The sequence below is a fragment of the Pan troglodytes genome, chromosome 5 (genome assembly GCF_028858775.2).
Source record: "Pan troglodytes isolate AG18354 chromosome 5, NHGRI_mPanTro3-v2.0_pri, whole genome shotgun sequence".
In the NCBI taxonomy this organism is placed as follows: Eukaryota; Metazoa; Chordata; class Mammalia; order Primates; family Hominidae; genus Pan; species Pan troglodytes.
Genome location: NC_072403.2, coordinates 53,443,296 through 53,469,123, shown reverse-complemented (window position 1 = coordinate 53,469,123; position 25,828 = coordinate 53,443,296). Strand labels below are relative to the sequence as shown.

At 35.6% G+C, this 25,828-nt stretch overlaps 1 protein-coding gene across 2 annotated transcripts in view; it reads right to left on the bottom strand.

Moving 5' to 3' along the window:
* The window catches only part of CD2AP (CD2 associated protein), a 142,217-nt gene that overhangs the window by 30,972 nt on the left and 85,417 nt on the right, over positions 1-25,828 (bottom strand). The window contains exons 6-11 of one of the 2 annotated variants that reach the window (XM_009451415.5): positions 19,091-19,311; positions 16,739-16,817; positions 16,238-16,332; positions 13,853-13,957; positions 12,446-12,482; positions 11,283-11,345 (exon numbers count right to left, since the gene is read on the bottom strand). In XM_009451415.5, the coding sequence (XP_009449690.1) occupies positions 11,283-11,345; positions 12,446-12,482; positions 13,853-13,957; positions 16,238-16,332; positions 16,739-16,817; positions 19,091-19,311 (600 nt within the window). The remainder of the gene's footprint in view (positions 1-11,282; positions 11,346-12,445; positions 12,483-13,852; positions 13,958-16,237; positions 16,333-16,738; positions 16,818-19,090; positions 19,312-25,828) is intronic. The other variant, XM_527616.9, reaches the window with a different exon arrangement.

Sequence of the window (25,828 nt, the reverse complement as noted above, 5' to 3'; positions counted from 1 at the left end):
TACATATTCCAGATACTTGCAAATCTCGTAAGATTTCTCCCATTTTGTAAGTTGTCTTTTTACTTTCTTAATGTCCTTTAATGCATATAAGTTTTTAATTTTGATAAAGTACAATTATTTTTTCTTTGGTTAAATATGCTTTTTGTGACATAGTCTAAAAAGAACAAAATACTTTTCTCTAGATTCATAACACTCTGAGACACCAAATGTGTGGCGATTTATTCCCACAACAACCAATTATCTGGCACCAGCTGAGTGTCCTATAATTTAATTCAATTCTGACACTGTCTTTCTGGGGTTAGCATCAGATCCCACAAGTTAAAGGCTCAGACCCACAAGACTGCTCCCACTTCAGATGCCAATCTCAAGTCCTGTCCTCTTGTACTTCTGATCAATTGGCTATAAATTGGGGATTCCCATGATCACTCCTTGGGTTTGATAACTTGTTAGAAGAGCTCACAGAACTCAGGAAGGCACTTTACTCACTGTTAACAGTTTATTATAAAGGATACAGCTCAGAACAGCCAAATGGAACACATGCAAAAGGCAAGGTATGCAGGAAGAGATGCAGAGTTTCCATAACTTCTCCAGATGTACCACCTTCCTATCCCCTCAATGTGTTCACCAACCCACGAGCTCTCTAAACTCTGTTGTTTAGGGTTTTTAATGAAAGCTAAACATTTGGTTGGTTCCCCTGGCAACAAGGCCCCTCCCCATCCTTAGGGACTTTACAAAAGCCTCCTCATTAATATAAACTCAGACGTGGTTGAAAGATGCTTGTTATAAATAACAAAAGATGTTCCTCTCACCTTTATCACTCAGGAAATTTCAAGGGTTTTAGGAGCTATGGTGCCAGGAACCAGGGACAAATATTAAATACACATTCCTTATTATATCACAATATCACACGTATCTAAAAACCTATTGCCAAATCCAAGGCCATGAAGATTTACTCTTGTTTTCATCTAAGAGTTTTAACTCTTATATTTAAGGTCAATGATCCATTTTCAGTTACTTTTTGCTTACAGTGTGGGGTAGGGCTCCAACTTCATTCTTTTGAGAACATCCAGCTGTGAGTACTAGAATGTTAGTTCAGCTAAAAATTTGCCAAATCCAAGAGAAAATGTAGATTTAAGGAGAAAAAAAAAAAGTTCTATGTTAGCTGCCTGAATGACCAAGGAAGAATTGCATAAGGTACAGATATTATGATAATTTAAGACACAGGCTGGGTGCAGTGGCTCATGCCTTTAACCCAAACACTTTGGGAGGCTGAGATGGGGGCATCGCTTGAAGCCAGGAGTTCATGACAAGCCTGGGCAACAAATCAATACCCCCATATCTATAAAAGAAAAAAATAAATTAAAAAATTAGCCAGTTATGGTGACATGTACCTTTAGTCCCAGCTACTCTGGAGGCCGAGGTGAGAGAATCACCTGAGCCTAGGAGTTTGAGGTTGCGGTGGGCTATGACATCACTGCACTCCAGCCTGGGCAACAGAGTGAGACCCTGTCTCCAAGAAAGAAAATGAAATATAGAAAAGAGTTATCTCAAGTATATAATTTTTTTAACAAAAATGTCTAAAATGTATGCTAACAAAATACAACAAAATAACCAAAATATGTCCTTTTATTTGCTTCAGAATATAGCAATACATTACCAACACTGCACGTAATAAGTTAACCCATTTATTAATTCAGATGAGGGTCAATGTCCTACTGCATTAATTGAAATGGAAAAATAAGTGATAATATGGGCACCAAAACAGGAGTGATTCCAAGTGCATAAATTCTAACTTAAAAAATCAAATATTCTATTCTTTGTGATCACTTGGAGATGCCTTAGAGAAAAAATGTACTACCTAAAAAGTAGTGAGTCTATTCTTAATTGAACCTATTTTCCTAACATTTTAGAAAATTTTAGGACAAAATATATTTATTCGTATTTATCTCACTGAAGTTTAAACTGCAGCATAACATTTTCAGAAACGGTAAGTATAAAGTTTGAGAAACTATTACATGAACATACCAGAGTAACCACCATATAGGCCAAGAACTGAACATGATCCACATCTCTGAAGTTACCCTTATGCTTCTTCCCAATCACTACCCCACCTGCTCCCACCCAAGCTGTCTTCTAACACCACAGATTATTTATGAATATTTTTAACTTTATGTCAATGAAATCCTAAGATTCATTTTGCTGTGTGTAGCTCTCGTTCATTTATTTGTTGATACGTGGTAACATGGTATATGAATATACCTCAACTCTTTTACCCATTATTTTGCTGATGAACATTTGTGCTGTTTCCAATGGCAACTTTGTTATAAATTTATAAACTTTGTTATAAATTGCACTGAATGTGCAGATTGCTTTGGGTAGTATGGAAATTTTAACAATATTGATTCTTCCAATCCTTAAACATGGAATATTTTTCCATTTTTGTGTGTGTGTTCTTCAATTCCTTGCCTCAATGTTTTCTTTGCATATACCCAGGTTGGATTCCATAGTATTCTTGGTTTTGTGGCCTGATGCTTTTAATCACTTTTAGAAAATTGAAAAACATTGTATCTTCAAATACAGTTTCTGCTCCATTTTTTTCTCCCTCCTATCTGGTCCTCCAATTACATGTACATAAGACCTTCCCACTGTACAGTCATCCCTCTGTATATACAGAGGATTGGTGCTAAGATCCTCACGTATACCAAAAGCACACATACTCAAACCCGATGGTGAGCACTGTGGAACGTGCCTGCACAGAAGTTGGCTCTCCTCATATGCGGTTTTGTATTCTCACAAATACTGTATTTTTATTCCCCATTAGGCTGAAAAAAATCTGTGTATACATGGACCCCATATAGTTCAAACTCATGTTGTTCAAGAGTCAACCATATTCTTTATGTCTCTTAAGGTCTTTTCCATATTTTCTATCTTTTTTGTCTCCTTATGTTTCAGTTCAGATATTTTCTTTTAAAAATATACACACATATATTAACATGTGTGTGTATATATTTATATATACTTATATATGTAAACAAATTCATTTAAGCTTAGACTGACTCATATTCATATATACTTACAAGGTTCTAGTTCTGTCAAAATTATCAACCCCATCTTTTATCACTTCTAACATTTATTAAGCACAGTTACTTTAAAGCTTATATCTAGTATCTCTAATATCTAGATCCCCTAAAGGCCAGGTTCCATTGTCTGTTGTTCTTGGTTTCTAGCCATGTGTCATATCTATCAGTATGCCTAATTATCTCTGAATGAGTACAAGACACAAAAGATTTACAGGAAAACATAGAGATAATTTAAAACTCTAGATGATGTCTTCTTCTCTAGAGAATGAAGGTTTACTTTCATTCTTTCAGTAAGCTAAGGTAGGGATAGTAAAAATCCCAGGTCACCTTCCTCCCATCAAGAATTGACATTATTAGAAGTTGAACTTCAGTGTTCCTCAGAGTTAGGTCTATTTCCATTTCATACTTCCTCCTACAGTAAATCCCTTTAGGAACTAAATCAAAACCTAGTTCACTAGGATACCTCCTCTTTCACGAGCTTTGAACTCTAATTTTTGTCTCCTTGAACCCAAAAGTCTATCGAAAGTTCTTTTCATAGGCTAAGCTACCACTTTCAAGATTGGCAAATGCTCCAACAGGAAATATGAGCCCCAATGCCAGACTTTACTGGGCTCTCCTCTTCCCCTCTATCTTGATCTTATGATTCTTCATTTTATTTGTAGCTCTCCTACTTCTAGCAGATGACTCTGACAAATATATGTATATATATTTGTGTGTGTGTATATATATGTGTGTACATACATATGTGTATATATATGTGTACATACATATGTGTATATATGTGTACATACATATGTGTATATATATGTATATATATATTTGTGTATATATATGTGTGTATATTTGTGTATATATATGTGTGTGTGTGTGTGTGTGTGTGTGTGTGTGTGTATATATACATTCAAGAGTTCCTGGTCATCAAACAACTTCTTAAATGTATATATTCTGAGAAAGCTCTCTTCGCATTCTTACGCTAAGCAATCTTCTTGGACGATCTTACCCATACCCGTAAATTTAATACCTAACTTCCAGAATAGCACCTTCCAACTAAACACTTAATACAAACTCTTAGCAAAAGTTCAGCCAATATTTCGTATCAAATCCCATGTCAAAAGCTGAATTCACATGGTTTCCTCCAGAAACTGTCTCTATTCCATACTTCCTATCTCATTTCCCCATCGTCATAATCATTAGTATCTCATTAGTCAACAAGATGTCAAAGTAGAACCTAAATTGCATTCCTTATGATAGATCCTAAATATATCTCAAAGTCTTCAGCAGACAATGCAGTTGAGTCCTCCCAAATCAATCCTACTTTCATATGATTACACTGAGACAATCAGTAAATAGTATTCTTCTTACAAGTTTCATTGGTCTACAGGTAAATGTGCCCAAAAGTGGTCCAAGAAACTGAAAGGACTTACATTCTATGGTTAGGGAGAGGTTTTCCTCTCTTTTCTGTCAAATGGACAAGAAATCATGTCGCCCTGATTGCCACTCTCAGCATTCTTGTGATCACAAGAGGAGACAGTCTGAAGATAAAGTGTACACTGAGGATGGCAGAATGGAAAGATATAATTCAGGTCCATAACAGAATCACCGAGTGGCAGGTCATATGACTCCTACTTCTAGACTTTCAATTACGTGAGATTTTTTCCCTATTGTTTAAGTCAGTTTCAATAAGGATTTTCTGTTCTTTGCTCTTGAAACATTTCAGCTTCCTTTTACCCATACCACCTTCCACTATCCACACCACCATTATCTAGCTAAATACCACTAGAAGGAAGTTTCGGAAAAACAAATGTAAACATGTCATAATCTGGAATCCTTCAGATTTTAAAGAATCCTTCATATTATATAATAAGTACTGCATTAAGTATTCCCTATGTATTATATACCTATTGTGTAACGCGTTAGAGAACCAATGGCAAGTAAGGTACAGGTATCTATACACACACCTTTTCCCTCATGGACTTTAACCAAGTGCAGGGTAAAGAATATCCCAAAACAAACATCTAAACTAATATGTAACAGACAATAATGAGAAATACCTACTTTTAAATAGTGTAGGTAAGGAAAATACTGTCAAGGAAGCAAAATTTTAAGCTGGAATCTAAAAGATGAGAAAAACGTGGCCATGAAAGATTCTGAGAAGTACAATTCCAGAGAAAGAAGGATGTCCCCTAAAAAAGTATGTATTTTAGACAGAAAGTATGAAATGCAAACAGATGGAACTGCAAACACACGGAAAGCAATAAATGTAAATAAATCCATCCACTGACTGGGAATCAGAAGTATACAAATGGCGGCTGAAGCCATGAGCCTACAATAATAGAATTCAGAAGGAAATGCTCCTAAAGCAAAAGTGAGCAGATTCACTGCTTCTACCAGTGAAAGTATAGAACCAGACTGGCCTTCAGCACCATTTTATGCTCTTTCTGTGGGTATGACTGTGTATGTGTGTAGAGGAAGTGAGGAGGACATATAGATAAAAGTTACCATTTAAGTGATTTTATAAGAAACAGCACCTTTGTTACATTCTCTTCTACACATTTACATGCCTCCCTACCTGCATTCCAAAATAATTATGAGTTCCTCCCTTTGTATCATGAATTTCATACCAATGACATGATGAGTATCTTACTGAAAGATAAATACAAAAAAGGACATCTCAAAAAGCAGGATAACTTGTGCTTCAAAGTGGTAATATTATTACCATTCTGGGACACAGCTTGCCAGGATTTTAGGTACTTCTGGGAAAATGAAAACAACAGAGGGGCAGAGAACTGCTAAGCAGGTTTGAGAAAATCCACGTGGTGGCTTGGGACAGAAAGTAGAAAGTGAGAGTTTAATCACTTATCTAAACATTTGGGAAAATATCCCATGAAATAATGGGGAATCACTTAAGAGTCCGAAATAGAGGGGTGATCAGTTTCATGGTTTCTAAGTAGCTCTTTTCTGCGCCTCGCATCTCTGACAGAACAGAGCTTTTCGAAGGATACCTTCCATGGAACCTAAGATCATGAGATAAAAACCATGAACACAAATACAAATGAAAAATGCTTTATTTCCTTGGTGGAAGGCTTAAGACGCTTCAAACTGGTCCTAGCCATGGTTTGAAAATGCTCCCTCTCTCAACTATGGGAACAAGGGTAGAACTTTGATTTATGTTGACTGTTACTTAGTAAAAAATAATTTAACAATATTCAATATTCAACTGGCCCTCTCTGAATGCATGTGTCCAAAGGTCACTGGCAAAACACTGACATTTTTCTTATTCATGGTACCTGATCTATTAAAGGCATATCAGGTGTATGAGAGCATTCTGAAAATACTTAGAATCATTTCCTTTGTTATGCCTTCTCTTGTTTAACCTATATACAAAAAAATTCTCATATCTACCCTAAAACTCCAAAACCAACACTTTATATTAAGTTTTCAAGTCATTCCAGTGAACAGTTCTTGTGAGATTTTTAAATGGAGGGAAAATGTCTTCCATATTTATTCACATATTTACTACTTCTGGCATTCTTCATTGCTTTGAGTAATACCAACTGCCAATCTAGTATCGTTTTCCTTCTGCCAAAAGTAATTTTTTAACATTTTCTGTAATACAGTTCTACTGGCAATAAGTTCTCTGAGATTTTGTCTCAAAAGGCTTTAATTTTGCCCCATTCCCAAAAGGTATTTTTGTTAGGTAGAAAACTATAGGTTGACAGTTATTGTCTTCCTGGCTTTAAGCTTTTTGTCATAAATTTGCATCAAATTAAAATTTTCAGCCATTATTTCTTTAAGTTTTTTCATGTCCCCATTCTCTCACCTTTCCATTAGGTACCCCAATTACAGGTAAGTAAAACCACTTGATATTGTCACTCAGGTAACCAATATTCTGTTCACTTTTTTTCTATACATTTTTAATGGTTCTATTGCTATGTCTTCAAGTTCACTAACATTTTCTTCTGCAGTTTCCAATCTACTGGACATTCCATTCAGTGTTTCTCATTTCAGATACTGTATTATTCTTTTCTAAAAGTTCAATTTGGGTCTTTCTTATATTTTCCAGTTTTTGCACTGTAATGTTCACATTTTCTTCTACCTTTTTAAACACATGGGAAATGTTTATCATAGCTGTTTTAACGTACTTGCCTTCTATCTCCACCATCTCTGTCATTTCTTGCTCTTTTCTGCTGACTGATTTTTCTTCCCTGGTTGTGTATTGCTATTTTCTTGCTCTTTCCATGCCTGGCAATCTTTAATCAGACAATGGACGCCGTGATTTTTACTCTCTTGAATACAAAATTTCATTATATGCTTTTAAGTTGTACCAAATTTTATTCTGGAATTTGTTGGCCGTATTTCCAAGATAGAGGCAGAGAAACCTTTAGTCTAAGGTGATACAGTCTTTTATGAACTCTATCCAATGTGCTATATATTATGAGATCTTTCTACTCTGGCTCATGGAAAAATGAACTATTTGTGAGTTACAAAGAGTGCTTCACCTATTGCTTTCCAATGGTTATTTCTCCATTATGGAAATTTCTTTTCATGCATGTGTAGATCAATATTCAGGCAAAGCCTCACAGTAAGCTGTCTACAGATCTGAGTACTCTCTGTGCAGTCCCCACCACTCTGGCACTCTGCCCCACAAATTGTAGCTGCCCGGGCCTTCCTAAATACCTATCTCTGCATCCTCAACTCTGTAGCACATCGAGGTCTGTTTGGCTTCCTCCTTTCTGCTGCCTGTAAACTGCTTCTAGACAATAAGCTGTGGTAATTATAGGTCTCACTTCAGTGTCACAGTGACTTATACTGTCTGATGTCCAATATGTGAAAGCCACTGTTTCATACATTTTGTCCAATTTTCTAGTTGTTTAACTCAGGAGTGTAAATTTGGTCCCTGTCATTCCACCATGGGCAGGATTTTGCATAGATAAACGTAATAAAAATGCATCACCTTCCTTTTTTTTTTTTTTTTTGAGACGGAGTCTTGCTCTGTCGCCCACGCTGGAGTGCAGTGGCGCAATATCGGCTCACTGCAAGCTCCGCCTCTTGAGTTCACGCCATTCTCCTGCCTCAGCCTCCTGAGTAGCTGGGACTACAGGCGCCCGCCGCTACACCCGGCTAGTTTTTTTTATTTTATTTTATTTTTAGTAGAGACGGGGTTTCACCGTGTTAGCCAGGATGGTCTCAATGTCCTGACCTCGTGATCCGCCCACCTCGGCCTCCCAAAGTGCTGGGATTACAGGCGTAAGACACGGCGCACGGCCTCCAATTTATTTATAAGAACAACTGACTGATTTTAGGGAAAAGGGGAAGTCACTATCTGAATTTTAACAAAACTGCTGCCTAACTGGTGACATGATTTTTTTTAATAGTAAAAAAATAGATAATAAAGCCAGCAATATACCTCTTACATGTGGTTCTACATATCTTGGTAAGCTGAGTTTTTCAGGTAGGACAGATATTATAAACAAGTACTAAAAACTGATCTAAGACTCCTACCTAACTAGTTCACAAAGAATTAATCTGAGACTAATATTTTTATTAAGCATAAATTGTTTGTGCAGCATATTTTTTAAATTCTTAAGTATAAAAAAATATAAAAAAACTTCCATTTTGAAAGTAAAAAGAAAGATAAAGCTAGGAAAGTACATGACATATTTAGGGACTAGAGAGTGAGTGCTACATTTAGTAAACAAAGGGTGGAAGATGATATCAAAACTGTAATCTGGGGGTCAGTTAGTTACTGGAGGGCCTTGAATTTGAACTTTTGATTTTTATCTGAAAACTGAAAGTCTTTTCAACAAACGGTGTTGGATCAACTAGACATTCACATGCCAAAAAAAAAAAAAAATGAATCTAGACAATGACCTTACAACTTTCACAAAAATTAACTCAAAATGAATCACAAACCTAAATGTAAAACACAAAACTATAAAATTCCTAGAAGATTACACAGGAGAAAATCCAGATGACCTTGGGTATGGCAATGACTTTTTAGATACAACACCAAAGCCATGATCCATAAAAGAAGTAATTGATAAGCTTCAATCAAATTTAAAACTTCTGCTCTGTGAAGAAAACAAGCCAGACTGGGAGAAAATATTTGCAAAAGACGTCTACTAAAGGATTGCTATCCAAAATATACAAAGAAAGAAACTGAAGGAAAAAAAACCTGAATAAAAGATGAACAAAAGACCAGAACACTTTACCAAAGATATACAAATGACAATTAAGCATATGAGAAGATATTCAACATCATATATCATTACGGAATTGCAACTGAAAACAAAAGTAAAATACCACTACACACCTATTAGAAAGGCCAAAATCCAAAACACTGAAAATACCAAATGCTGGCTAGAATGTAGAACAGAAATTCTCACTGATTACTAGGGGGAGTACAAAATGGTTCAGCCACATTGGAAGAAGTTTGGCAGTTGCGCCTACAAAACTCAATATACTCTTGCCATATTATCAGGTAATCCCTCTCCTTGGTATTTACCCAAATGAATAGAAAATATGTCCACACAAAGACCTACACACATTTATAGCAGCTCCCCTTATAAGTGCCAAAACTTAGAAGCAATCAAGATGTCCCTCAGTGAGTGAGTGGATTAATAAACTGTGGAATATAAAGACATTGAAATATTATTTGATGCTAACAACAAATGCCTCCCAAGCCATGAAAACATACGGAGAAATTTTAAAGGCATATAATAAAGTGAAAGACGCCAATTTGAAAAGGCTACATGCTGTATGATTCTAACTATATGACACTCTGGAAAAGGCAAAACTATGGAGTCATTAAAAAAATTAATGGTTGACAAGGGCTGAAGGGAAGGACAGATGAATAGGTAGAATAAAGAAGGTTTTTAGAGTAGTAATGCTATTCTGTATGATACTACAATGGTGGATACAGGACATTATACATTTGTCAAAATCCGTAATAGTTACAACACTAGGAGTGAACACTAAAGGAAACTATGGACTTTGAGTGATAAAGAAGTGTCAATGTAGGAAGGCTCACTGATTTTAACAAATATGCCACTCTGGTACAGAATGTTAACAGTGGGAAAAATTGTGCCTGTGTGAAGAAAGGGAGTATACAGGAACTCTGTACTTTTGGCTCAATTTTGCTGTGAACCTAAAACTGCTCTAAAAAACAGTCTCCTTAAAAAAATGATACTGGCCCAGGCACGGAGGCTCACACCTGTAATCCCAGCACTTTGGAAGGCAGAGGTGGGTGGATCACGAGGTCAGCAAATCGAGACCATCCTGGCTAACATGGTGAAACCCCGCCTCTACTAAAAAATACAAAAAATTAGCCGGGCGTGGTGGCGGGTGCCTGTAGTCCCAGCTACTCAGGAGGCTGAGGCAGGAGAATGGCATGAACCCGGGAGGCAGAGCTTGCAGTGAGCCGATATTGCGCCACTGCACTCCAGCCTGGGCCAGAGAGCGAGACAAAAAACAAAAACAAAACAAAACAAAAAAAACATGATCCTGGCAACAACATGAAGTATGAGCCAGAAAAGGAGCTAAAGTGAGAGAAATCAAGTAAGAGGATACAATACTTTAGGCAAGAAACAAGGATGGATTAGACTACAACACTGGGAGAAGAAACAAAAAGCATTCTAAAATAGTATTCAAGTTTCTTGATGTATATAAACTAATCTACTAGTGACAATCATTGCATATCTTTATGTGCAATAAGAAGGACTTATTTTCTCCAAATTCACAACAAACCAATAAGGTTTTTAGCAAAATACATGTGGTACCCTGGAATAACTTTCCAGGTTTACATTATGACAAACACATGCAGTGAGATTAAATAATATGTAATTAATTATTTTCATGCTTAAGTAGGAACTGGGTCTTCAACATTCTAAGGAATTTTTTAAAAACTGAAACACCATAAAAATAATAAAAGCATAGTTATTTAATGCTTAGTTTTCTTATACAGTCTGTGAAATAACTGAATAAAGACAACATCCTACTGAATAGTTTAATTTTTTAATGAATGTAAATTGTTATCTGTTTGAAAAATGAACTACTCCCTCCCAGAAAACTCCAAGCATTGTTAAATACATACTGAATACCTGTTAAAAATCAGTGTAAATGACTCAGTGTGGAGAAATAATTCTCTTTAAAATGACAATAAAAGAAATAATTGCTTTTTTGAAAGTTGAAAATTAGCCTCACCCTTTTCTTCAGGCTTTAAAGAAAAATATTTCTTCTCTGCAGCTATCAGTTCAGGCTTTGGAGCTATGGGAAAAAACATTAATACTTTTTTAAGAAGACAGTTTTAAAGCACAGAGACAATTACACTTCTAAAAAGTAAAGATGAGTTGAAAAATAACATCAGATGAAACCATGGTTTAATAGAAAGAACAATGTACCAGAATTACCAGGCTCAATTTCTAATCCTGGACCTGCCACTATTACCCTACTCTGTGGTCTCAGTTCCTTCTTTGTCAAATTAAGGTGTTAGAGATCATATCCTCTACCGTACTGCAGTACGGAAGAGCTGTGGTGATGAAAACATTCTATTTTTTCAATATCCAACATGTGACTACTGAGCACTTGAAATGGCACTCCTATGACTGAGAAACTGAATTTTTAAATTTTATTTAATCTTAAGTTTAAAAGCCACACATGGTTAGTGGCTACCACATTGAAGAGTAAAGCTATATAAAAAGCTTTCAACACCAACTTCTATAAAAATTACTTTTAACTTATGCTTTCTTTGCTCTAGGATTAGGTCAGCAAATATAAAGCTAAAACCAAGGGCGAGAAAAAGACTTGAATTATTCTAAAAAACAGCAAATCTTTTAGGAAATAGAAATTTTTATTACACTTGTAAAGATCAATTATTTGAAAATTATGGAAGCAAAGAGCCAGATTACAAAACTTTAACTCTTGAAGACACTTCTAGGTCTACCATAATTTACTCATCTGTTTAAAATCATCTACTTTGTTTAACCTTCAGCATATTCCCTGAAAGAAGAGTACATAAATTATTATTTGAGACATTAACAAATGGATTTCATTTGAAAAGGTAGAATAACTAGTTGGCCAGGTCAATATATTAAGTTTTCTAAAACAGTTTAAATTTGATTAATTTTATTAACTCAAAATTACATATAAAGTATCTACATTTTCAAGATCCCTATTTTATACCATTTGTACTTTAAGAAAAATGACAGATACTAATGCATGTGAACATTCAATTTTCATATATTTCTAAAAATGTTTACAGACATCATACTTGATAAAAATCAATAGTTTGCATTAGATCCAATTTTATCATTTTAGAATTTTAAAAAATGGAAAACAGCAAACTGAATAATATGCTTCTTACATACCTGGAGCCTTAGCAGGAGGTGGTGGTTTCTTTGGTTTCTGTTAAAATAATAATGGTGGAAACGGCTGACCAGTTTCATATCAAATATAGTTAAAATAAACTCTAATTAGTAATAATCTAAATTATACAAATGTCTCTCCTCTTCATTCAATCCTTGACAAAATATAAAATGCTAAGATCGTAAAAACTACCCAAAAAGTCAATGACAACAAATTATTTCATTAGAAAAAATAGAGTCATTGGTCAAAATTCAGTCAAATATTTCAATCCATATTTCAGTGGATTGAATAAACCTTAAAAATCTTAATGAGCAAAAATGTTCTGCTCTGCCTCCCCTAGGTTAAGATTCCTAAGTACCATTTTACCCCTCTTTTGCAGCTGGGGTTGTGGGGAGAGGAAGACTGGCAGAACAAGGGAGAGACCTTTTCTTTTGTTTGTTTTGTTTTGGTTTTTAAAAACAGAGTAGCAACAAATAGACTAAGTTTTCACTCTTAACTCTTTGGAACTCTCAAAGGAACAGTTAAAGGCAAAGACGTGTTTTTTCTCAATTTATAAACATTCGCTCATTTTTAAGACTTAATACCTTAAAATATTGATATACACTTCTAAGTTGGTGGACTTGGTTTTTACAAATTAAGAATAATTGATAAGCCATAATGTACAAACATAATAAAAGCAGAAAAATGTATTCTTTAGTAAAACTATAAAATAAAGCATATGAAGGCTGAATCAATACTGAATGCAATCTAACAAAACAAAGGCCTCAGACAGCCTAAGCTTCCATAGAGTTGGAGAGTTACGCATTGGCTTAAACCTAACATGGTAGCCCATCCTGTTGTGTGCTTCTGTTGATGCTCTTTCCCTCTATTCTAAAAACTATTATATTCCTCATCCATGGGGAAAAGGGACCAAGTTGTAGGAAGGCAAAAGACCACTGATGAATGACTCAGCCTCACTTTTTCTCTGAGAAGTGACACAAAAATAACAAATTCTGTAAGGAGGCAGAGTGCTCTTGCCCTCCCAAAAAAATGCACCAACAGCATAACAGCAATATCCACAAGACCTTAAAATAAACTAGAGCTTTTCAACAACATTAAATAAAAATACAATTTCTTCCAGGAAAGTACTAATTTATGTTATTAGGATAGACAGCCCTTCTTAAATTATAAAATAAAGAAGTCTAACATTTATTTTTCAGTACAGTCGAGAAAGAAACAAAGGAAGAATAAAGTACGGAACTGAAACATTATTTTGTTTTACTATAACTCAAATAACTCCTACCTGAATAGCTACATCTGAAACTCCTTCATAAAAATTATTCAATAACAATGCAAAAAAACTTGTTTGCAAAAGAATAGTGGCAAAATGTTCTTTCAAGTATTATCATCATTGAAAAACAAAAGCTTACTGGAAAGTCTTTATCAAGTTCATTTATCTGGACAGCAAAATTGTCTGGAAATACTCCTTCTTTACCATTAAGTTCACCCTTCCACCAGCCAGCTTCTCCAGTCTCCTAAAAAGCAAAATAGAATAATTAAGACAATAGACCTTTTTTTTTTTTTTTTTTTTAGATAAAGTGTTGCTCTGTTGGCCAGGCTGAAGTGCAGTGATGCGATCATGACTCACTGCAGCCTCAATCTCCTGGGCTCCAGTGATCCTCCCAACTCAGCCTCCCAAGTGGCTGGGACCACAGGAATGCAATCATAAACTTCTGGGCTCAAATGATCCTCTTGATTTGGTCTCCCAAAGTGCAGGAACTACAGGCATGAGCCACTGTGCCTGGCTGGAACTAAACAGATCACACTGTCCTTCTAAAAGAAAATATTTCCCACGTATTACTTTTAGCAGTAGTTACAAAATTGCGTTTAGTTTTTAAAACTGTATCAATTTTAAAATTCCATTTATAACGTTAAAAGGTTCTCAGAGGAAAAAGGAGAAAGATAAAATGAGGCCGGGCACGGTGGCTCACACCTGTAATCCCAGCATTTTAGGAGGCTGAGGTGGGTGGAACACCTGAGGTCGGAAGTTTGAGACCAGCCTAACCAACAAGGTGTAACCCCGTCTCTACTAAAAATGCAAACATTAGCCGGGCATCGTGACAGGCGCCTGTAGTCCCAGCTACTCAGGAGGCTGAGACAGCAGAATTGCTTGAACTCGGGAGGCAGAGGTTGCAGTGAGCCGGGATCACACCACCACTGCACTCCAGCCTGGGTGACAGAGCGAGACTGCATCTCAAAAAAAAAAAAAAAAGATATAATGAAAGGAAGTGGAAAAGAGAGGAAGGTGGAGAGGGAGAATATGAATTTCTAAACTGTATCTTTCTTAACACTTTTAACACTTTATGTACTAAAAATTAATCACATTATTCAGCTGCTTTAAAAATTAACAAGATTTGACCAGGCACAGTGGTTCATGTTTTGTAATCCCAGTAACTTCAGAGGCTGATGTGGGAAGATTGCTTGACGCCAGGAGTTTGCAACACCAGCCTGGGCAACATAGCAAGACCCTGTCTCTACAAAAAAATTTTGAAAAAAGAATTAATCAGGCGCAATGGGATGCAACTGTAGTAGTCTCAGCTACTTAGGAGGCTGAGGCAGGAGGATCACTTGTGCCCATGAGCTCAAGGCTGCATTGAGCTATGGTCACACCACTGCACGCCAGCCTGGGCGACAAAGCAAGACCTTGTCTTTAATTTTTTTTTTTTTTTTTTTAATTAACAAGACCTTCTAAGTTTCTTCTAAATACCCACCACCCTTGCATGAAAAATTAGGTGTAATCAGTGCAAATTATATTAATATGAAAATTCACATACATTTATAAAATTCTTGCTAAATGATTTTAGCTGCTATTGTCACTAAAACAAAAAAGGTAACTACGTGAGATGACAGATGTCAATTTGCTTCACTATAATAACCTTTTTATTACTACGTATCCTATCACATCATTATACTTTACACAATAAAACTTATTTTTTAAAAAAATTATATACACTATGACATCTTATAACAAAGTCAGTGTAAAACAATGGGGCCAGGTGTGGTAGCTCACACCTGTAATCTCGGCACTTTGGGAGGCCAAAGCAAGAGGAATGCTTGAGCTCAAGAGTTTGAGACCAGCCTGGACAACATAGCAAGACTCCATCTCTACTTAAAAAAGGTTGGGGGTGGGGGGCAGAATTTCAAAAATTATTCTACAGGGTTATAGCAAAAACAAAATATTTGTAATTTTCCCATAATACAGTTATTATAGGATTCTGCCCACACACAAGTACTACTGGGTTTTCTCTTTATTTTGCATTAGGATTTGTTCCAAGTTATAAAATCACTTCATTCTTTAAAATGGTGACATCATTTTCCAGAGTAAAAAGAGTTTCAGAACCATTTCCATACTCATGGACGTTTAGCTTGTTTCCCTATTTTTCTTCTGTTTACATTACAAACAACACTCCAAACGACAGGAGAAAAAATAGAATGAGGTGGAAGAGAAGAATAAAAACCTGGGAATTTGAGGTTAATTTTTAAAAAAAAGTACTTAAAAAAGAACAAATATGATGGTTAACAGTAATTCCCAATATATAAATTATAACAAATACAGTCAATAAAAGTTAGCTCAAAAAGAGAACGTTCTGAGCACTTATTACGTGCCAAGTTTTCAGGACTTACAAACAAGACAAAGTCCCAGCTCTTCTAGATTCCAGGGTGAATATAAGAACATTCTAGGGTGAATGTATAACTTTTGAAAAATATTTCTATAAATAAATTAAGCAATTCACTGAAAAACAGAAACACCTTACCTTACTTATCAAATGGATTATCTCCCCCTCTTTAAAAGTAAGTTCATCTTCATTAGTACCTTCATAGGCAAATAATGTTCTACAATATTCTTTAGCTGAAATAAAGAATGTAAATAATGTGGCTCACACAAATGGATTCATTCAACAAATACTTATTTAGCCTCTATCTTGTGTAAAGTATACTAAAAGTTATTAGAGATGAACTTAATTATCTTTAAATTTTAAAATACTTATAGTCAATACCGTATGTTAAGTAACAATTTCATTAATCCATTCATTCAAATATTTACTGTTTGTGATGTTCCAGGCACAGATTCAACTACAAGGAGATACATCCATCAACCAACAAAGTATATCAAAATCCTTGACCTCATGGTGCTTACATCTAATAGAATTTGCTATTCTAATAAGACAGTGTAACAAATGCTTCCAACAAGTCTCTTAATACATTTGAGTATGTTTCCACTATTCCCAATATGAAAGCTTTATTCAAAAACATACCTTTAATTTTACCTTCGGTATCTGTTTTTGTTATCTCCACACTCTGAGTTTTGGGTCCCAGTGACTGTAGGATTAAGGGCTAGAATAGAAAAAAATGGCATAAACTATTTTAAGATAGAATAAAGATAATACTGTTAAACAAAGTTTCCATTTACAGTTACCCAGCTTTCCCTAATGGTACTTATAGCTAGGATAGTAATGTGACTGAAAACTCAGCAACAAAACAGGTAAAGGTCTCCAAAGTTCCTTAAATCATAGCTCAGAGCTACCAATTTAAAGATTCCTTGTCTCAAAGATAATATTCTCTGATGCCCATAGTATATTAATGAGATTTAATTTTAGAATCTCTAAAATAAATAAGAGGCTAGGAACCGGTGGTTCATGTCTGAATCCCAACACTTAGGGAGGCCAAGGCAGGAGAACTGCATGAAACCAGGAGTTCAAGGTTATAAGTGAGCTATGATTGTACCACTGCATTCCACCAGCCTGGATGACATGGTGAGACCCTATCTCTAAAAACAATAAAACAAATACAATAAATAAAAACAACAGCACTTGAGAACTTAAATCCCTGGGCTAAACACTTTATATAAATAGTGCAAATAGGACTAGTAGCCTCATAACTATCTGCATTAAGTGGGCACTATTCATACAATACTACAAATTTGTGTAAGTCATCTGTCCATAGTAAAAGGAATTTAGCAGCAAAGCCCAGATTTTAACCCAGAACTAAACCTTAAAATGAAAGAGGAGAAAAAAAATTCTTTATACTTCATTGCTATCTGAATGTAAATGATTCAGGTAATCTTATGTTCCTTATAGCTACAGTCTACTAGACATTTTTCCGTTGTAATCTGTAAAGGACTAAGTCCTTTACCATCTTATACTAGTGTTTCCTTAAGTTCTCTACCCAGAAACAACAGTACATTTAACCTTAGATGTCATTATTTAAAAATCTGAACACACTGCTAACTTACCTACCTACTACTGTGTTTTCTGTTATCTTCTAAAATATTTACTTTAGTTTTCCCCAACTCTAACCACCATATTTTCCAATCTGGTGCACCTACAAACACAGCAAATGTGCTCCCTATTTTATCAATTCCTGGATCAGTGATCAAAGCAAGCCTGACCAGACCATTATATAGGGTAACCCTGAGACTACAGTCACTAATAACAACTCTTGAGTAGTAGACATTATCAAGGATGATTAAAAGATAATATAATCATTAATCAACTAAAGTTATTCAATATAATCATAAGCTTTAGAGTTAGAAGGGGCACAAGATCATCTAGTCTAATTTCTATCACAATGCCAAGAATTGCTTGTCCAACATTCCTAGCTGTTACATGGCTATAGAGCACCACCCCAAAAACCATGAGAATTCCAAACTTTACCTTTAAAACCAAGAATCAATTTGACCCCACAATCCTAATGCCAGATAGTCTCAGAGCTAGGAATATGTAGGATAGAAAGTGGAAGTTCTCTTTCCTGAACCCAACTCTTCACTGCTACATAAGAAAATACGTAGCAAGTTAGGAAACGAATAAAAAAAGTTGAAACCACCTATCTTAGGAGGAAACTTAATAGTATCTCAATAACCAAAACACAGTCTTTAAATGAGATGTAGCTACATGAATCAAATAAATACTGAAATACTATAATTTCTTCAGAGTTAAAGAGATAGGACTGACAGAAGGAACTGTGAAAAAATGTTCTACAGACTGTAGCTATTTTACCACCAAATTAACAGCTTAAGGTTTTATTTTAAAGCCTCTTTTTAGTTCTTATAATTTATGGCTCACTTACTTGGTTTCATTTCACAATGCCAGCAAAATGCTAATGAAATAAAATTCTCCACACATTCAAAGAAGTTTAGTAAATTTAATGAATGTTGACAATCTAGAGGAAATTTAAGTAGTGCCAAAATATCAAGTAATTTAATATTTTCTAAATCCATTTTAAAACAGTCCATTTTAGGTCTAATTCAAATTAAATATACATTTATTATATTAATTATATATAAAACTAAATTTACATATAATTTTAGCTTTAAAAGGCAAAAAACCCTCTAATTTTTATTTACACTGTGATACCTAAAAACCCTAAAGCTTCTACTAAGTGTGTTAAATTTACCAAGAAATAAGCATTCTAATTTTATTAGATTCAAACATGAATATTAATCATTGTAAATTTGGAGACAAAATTTCTCACAGCCTCCTCATTCATAACCAAATTATTAGTGATCTGAAAAAAAGAAATCTAACACAGTTACAAACTGACTTTTACATTTTAAAAAATGTTTAATGAGAGAATGAGTGGAGTTAATCTAACAAGTCCATCATTACCACCTTTTCTGGTTTTTTCTCTTCTGTTTCACTACTGGATGTTCTTGTCCGAAGTTTCACAGAGCCTTCTTTAAAAATGTCTCCAAATCCAATTCCTCGAATTTTCTTTGGCTGTGTAATTGATCCAGATGCAGTTTCACTCACATTTCCCAGAGAAGGTATAGGTGAAGTAGGCCCAGCCAAAACAGTTTCTGAAGCAATAATTTGTTTTTGAAGAATGACACCTAGAATCACAAAACGCTTGACATCCTGTCATAATGTCTACATTCTATATGCCTTCTAATAAAACACAGTAGAATTAAAAAAAAAAAACTATTCAGTACTGAAATATCCAGAAGAGCAAGATGCAATTTATGCAATTTACACAGACTTTTTTATTGTGCAAAACAATAATAATTTTAGGTAAACTTAATTAGTAAAATTAAGAAATCCTAATTAGGAAATCATGTCATACGAGGTCCTTAAAAACAGCATGTCGTGGTGGCTCACGTCTGTAATCCCAGCACTCTGGGAGGCTGAGACTGGCAGATCACGAGGTCAGGAGATCGAGACTATTCTGGCTAACACGGTGAAACCCCGTCTCCACTAAAAATATAAAAAAATTAGCCAGGCTTGGTGGCAGGTGCCTGTAGTCCCAGCTACTCGGGAGGCTGAGGCAGGAGAATGGCGTGAACCTGGGAGGTGGAGCTTGCAGTGAGCCAAGATCGCGCCACTGCACTCCGGCCTGGGTGACAGGGCAAGACTCCGTCTCAAAAAAAAAAAAAAAAAAAAAAACACAGCATGTCAATTTATAGCTTTTGGCCAAAGATGATATAATGTGAGACAAACAATAAAGACATAAGATTATTTTTTAAAGCTATATGATTCAATCCAATCAAAGTTAGCATGAGTTTCTCAATATAAAAACTGGGAATGTTCAAAAATGTTTATTTTAAAAAGGTCAATAGTTCATAATCTGTTATTTTAGCTCAGAGATTAGTTAACAGGTCTAATTTCAAAGCAGTCAATGGAAACTCAATTACTATATAATAATAAAAATTTTTTAAGTTTAATATTATATGGGTAACAACGTTTTTACATTCTTGCTCAGTAACAAGGGTTCTTATTTATAGGCTCAATGAGTCCACAAACAACCCTATGGAAAACTGTGTGGTTATTTTTATGTACTTTTTTCTGGATAAAACAGGTACAGCTTTTATCAGATCCTCAAAGAGCCTTATAATCTAAGTAAGAAACAAAGTTCTAGAGTAAAAATCCAGAAACATTTAAGACCGGGGGTACGGGGTAAGGAAAAATATGTGGTAACAGTTCACTGAACTAAGGTAGTCTGTTAAAAAATAACAGTAAGAACAATAGGGACAATAAAAATAGTAGTTACCATTTATTCAGAGCTAATTCTGTACCAGGCATTTGGCTAAGCACCGCATAAGAATTATCTCATTTTTATAAGCCCACATGAGCTTCTTAACATTCAGCACTATTACTCCTCATTTTACAAATAAATAAACTTGGACAAAGGGATATTAATGACTTTCCCAGGGACCTACAGGTAGTCAGTAACAAAGTCAATTTTTGAAGTGAATTCTAGATGACCCCAAAACCACAGTCTTAAACAATTTAATATAATGGCTCAGACCACAAAAGTCTCCAATCAAACGTGAGAATCTTTTTGCATCTATCGAAATGACCATTTTACAGGTGGCTTGCCAAAACAAGTTATTAACTTAAGAAATATAATGCTAACAAGTATAGTGATCTACCCTAACCATTTTCAATATTATCCTAAGTCACACAGAAGACTGAAGTGGAGAAGACAGTTTTGTAATATATTTTTAACATTCAACTTCATTGAGAGAATGTTTACAATGAATAAAATGAACCCGTTTTAAATATGCATTTCAGTAATGTTTGACAAATGTCGCACCGTGTAAATACAACAAGATACAGAACAATTCGTCACCCAGCACTTGTACACTATCGCAGTCGATCCGGGTGCAGGCATGAGTCACTGCGCCCGGCCCCTGCTTCTTGATATACCTAGTACTTATTTAAAATTTTGATGTTGTTGAATGTTAAATTTTACAGTAATCCTTTACAACAGTTATTTCCAATCAGGGTGGATTCTGCCTTCCAAAAGACATGAGGCAATAACTGGAGACATGTTTGGTTATTACAATGGGGGAGTGTTACTGACATCTAGTGAGTAGAAATCAGGAATGCTTCTTAACATCCTGTATGTGCCAGAGAGCCCCTGAAAACAAACAATTATCCAGCCCAAAACATCTTCAGTGACAAGGTTGAGAAGTTCTACTTTAACGAGTGCTGGCAAATTTTTAATTTTTTTTTCTGACAAGCAGGTAAGTTATTTGCACATTAGTGTGAAGCTTTTTTAGGGTAGGATTAGAGCAACCTCCATTCTAAGGCTAATTTAGACCCACTTCACCTCTCTACTGAATTGCCCATGTAGTCAATAAAATCTCTGAAATCTAGAAAGAAAGAACTCAATTCTTGGCCTTGTATAAGCATACCAGAAATTGCTCATATTAACCCTTAGTAATTGCTCTTTCTTCACAAGCTGCTCATGTTCAGTCTCTGGGGTTTCACTGTATGCATTCACAGACTGGTGCTCAGCTAAACCCTCAAAACAACACCCAAGAACAGTTCTGGTGAGCTCTCTACATATAGTTCTCACTTCAGGTGTTCAGCAACACAAAATTCTAACTGCCTTTGTTTCCCTGAATTTTGATCAATCCTCAACAAAACCATAGCCTTCTGCTGTGGTTAGGTCCCCTTTCCTTATAATGCAGTTCAGAAATTAGCTCCTGGCAGAAACCTAGGACAATGGTAGAGCTCTCCTTTCCCCTTGTTTTTTCCCCTTTTCTCAGGAATACCAGTCCTGTGCAGTCTACTTTTTGGAAAAATTTGCTTCCTGTATTTTCTCCAGTTCTCAAGTTTGTATGGTGGAAAAGTGAATTCCATACTGTCTTGCTCCTGCATTGCCAGAAGTGTATTCTATATAGTTTTAATATATACCTCCAATAACCAGCCTGTTGGACAAAGCAATATTCTGATACAGATTAGTATATGAGGTGCATATCTAAAAGGAATTTTTAAAATGAAACTATCCATGGTATTAATAAATCATATATTGATAAAGACAACATTAAGAGATTATTCTAAAGTACAATTTTCACAGTTTGAGTATTTGATTAAGGCCATAAAAAGGCAGGGAAGGGGGTTTGGATTTACTGACTGTAACCTTTATTAGAGTCATTAAAATATATATCATTAAAATAGATGGCTAGATATCAAAAATATCCAGTACTAATGGATAGGCTATTTTTGGCTAAATGAAAAATACCAAATTTTACTACCACGTTTGCTATTAAATCAATGGTTGCAAGGCAGCATGGTATAGCGGTAAAGTATATGAACTCTAGGGTTGAATTTTCTTGATTCATATCTTGCCCCCTCCATTATATTTGCCCAATCTCTTTGCCTGTAAAATGGGGAACTTCACAGGATTGCTATGAGAAGTAAACTAATTTATTCCTGTAAAGTGCTTTAAACAGTGCCTGGCTCAGTGTCTATTATTTTTTTAAAAGTTTAAAAGATGTATCACTGAGAACCATAAGTAAGAGAGAGCACTGATCACAAAGAAGCAGTAAAGTATAAAAGGGAAAACAGCCACTGGAAAGAAGAAAGAGGATAAGGAGCAAGGAGAAAGGAAAAAGGAGGAGGAAAAAGGGCATGCAGGAGGTGCCATAATGAGACAAAACAGTAACCTTATCTATATGGTACTTCTAACATTTTAATACCCATATACTTTACCCATCTGATTGTCCTTGAATTGCTATGCTTGAAGAAAAACATCTGCATTTTATGTATGTTGCTATCAGTCATAAAACAAACAGCAAATCTGTCTATTGAGCCTAAACCCTCCCTCCTCCTTCTTCATTAAATCTCTATAGCAAAAGCTACTTGATGGCTTGTATCTTCATATAAAGTGACTTAAAAGAACTGCAAAATGCAATTACTTGTTTGGAGAAAAACAGAAACAAGAAACCACATGTGAACTGCACTGAAAGCTTAAAAAAAAAAAAGAAATCTGATGAAAATAAAAAGCATTTAATAGAATCAATCCAAGTTCACCATTAAAGTCATCTTTCACCATTATTCTCAAGGATTTTGTAAGTCGATCATGCAGGTGTGGGTGTGGGTGTTTTAACTGGACTTAAAATCAATCAATATTGCATAGTTCCTAAAAAGTACACAAAGAAAGAAGGTCTGGCTGTTAACAATAACTTAGAAAGATCCACAACGTACTACCAGTAAGGGCATCAAAACTCCAGAAAAAGTTTCCTTGCAAAGCTGCTCACCAGGAGGAGTATAAGGTGAATACTAATATATGATTACAGACCCCAAGGTAAACTATAATACCTTAACTCCTGGTGACTAGCCTGCAGACTAACAAATTTCTATCTACTATCTTTGGCACACGAGGTATACAACCATTTCCCCAGGATCCTGTGTCTCATTAGCAATGAGCACTTTCTTCTATTCCAGAACCTGAATAATCAAATAAAACTTCAGCTGACTCCTCCTAAGAAAACGAACTTTTTCTACCTGTAAGAGACTAGAACTCTTGAAGAACAATCCATCAGGGTTTCTTAAATGTTTTGTGTGATGCATCCATCTAGTTGCCCAGTAAAGCCTAGAGGGATAAATGGCACAAACATTTAAGAATCCCTGCTGGAACCTCTTCATCTCCTCAAAATTCTGACCTCACCACTTTGCAACTTATTCGTAACATTACTCCTTTTCTATAGAAGACATCAAAAGTCAGAAATATCTTCCTCAGCTTCCTACCATTAAGCCTACTAACTCTGATCTATCTCCAATAAATTGAGACTAATCATAATAGCCATAATGTGAAACGCATTTCCTCCACCTTCTGGATAAATTCTATTGTGCTGATAACCACCATTCTTCTGAGTTTCCATCTTCAACTGCTCTCCTACTTGTCAGCCATTAGTATGTCAAGATGATCAACACTTTTCCTTTTGAAGAAAAAGAACAAAAACAATCTTGAATATATGTTGTCATCAAATGCTGCAACTGCCTTATACTTATTCTCTCCACTGCCTAACCTCCTTTCTTCTTTAATTTGGCTTCTGCCCTAATCACCTCAAAACTGCTCTTGTCTAGGTCCTTAATGATCTCTTTTACTTAACCTCCCAAGTAATATCTGACACTATTGCCCTGCCTCCCTGAATAACTCTCCTCCCTTGACTGACTACCACACTCTCATAGGTTTCTTTCTGGCTCTCTCCTTCTGTGCTTTCTTGGTCTTCTTTTCAGTTAATCTTCCTCAGTCCATTCCTTAAATGTCACTACACAGGATTCCATCCCAGGGTCTTTAGTTTTTTTCTTCACTCTGTATATTCTCCCTAGGTCATCTAATCTAAATCCATCGTTTCCTTTATTTATTTATTTATTTATTTATTTATTTATTTATTTATTTGAGACGGAGTCTCACTCTGTCACCCAGGCTGGAGTGCAATGGCACAATCTCGGCTCACTGCAACCCCCGCCTCCCAGGTTCAAGCGAATCTCCTGCCTCAGCCTCCCAAGTAGCTGCGATTACAGGTGCACGCCACCATGCCCAGCTAATTTTTTTTGTATTTTTTAGTAGAGATGGGGTTTCAACTTGTGGGCCAGGCTGGTCTCGAACTCCTGACCTCGTGATCCACCCACTTCAGCCTCCCAAAGGGCTGGGATTACAGGCGTAAGCCACCGCGCCCAGCCTACCCATCGTTTCTTATACCACCTAAAGTACTATCAAGCCCCAGTTTTGCACAGACATCCGAATTTTTCTAAGGATTCAGACCCATAGACAACTGACTACCAAATATCTTCATTTGGATGCTCTCACATCCCTACAAGCCTCAAATTTAATACCTCCAAAAGTGAATAGCCAACATGGTAGTAAAAGTTGGTAATTTTCAATGATCCAAAAATAATTAACCTACCAATTAGTACTGCCTATTTTCAATATCTAGGCATCTATTTTAACGATACATCATCATCTCCCAATATCCTATCTCTGCAAATGACATCTCCATTTTACAAAGCCAAAAACCTGGTAGCAGTTGGCTCCTCTTTTTCGGTCATCCCCCAAATAACATTATCACTAGGTCCTGTTCTTTGTGCTATCACTTATATAGATCCTATTCTACACGTGTCTCTGCATCCCCATAGCACTCCTCTAGTTTAGGCTAATTCTACCTCATTATCAAAACATTCTCAACTGGCGTTAGCAGCTCAGTCTCTTCTCCAATCTACTCCCCACATTGCAATTCACTCTCCATACTGCCACCAATTTATCTGAAAAACAATCTCATCATTTTGCTCTATGGCTTCTCTGTGATTTGATTAACATTTTTGTAATGTTTTCTTATGTCTGACCCAATAATTTCTCCAGGCTCAACATTCACATCTAATTATATACTCTATAATGCCTCTGAATTAAATCTCTTTCAGGATCTTGCAGTGCTATGCTTTTCCTCACCCTCTGCCACAAACTTGCTTAGAAATTTCCTAGCCATTTTGGGATCTCAATCTATGACTTCTTCTAGGGCACATTCCTTCACAGCTTGCCAAGTCTGGATTAGCCCTCTTATATACATTTATTGCACCGTTTCCTGTAACAAATATTTCTCCTGCTAAATTACAATCACT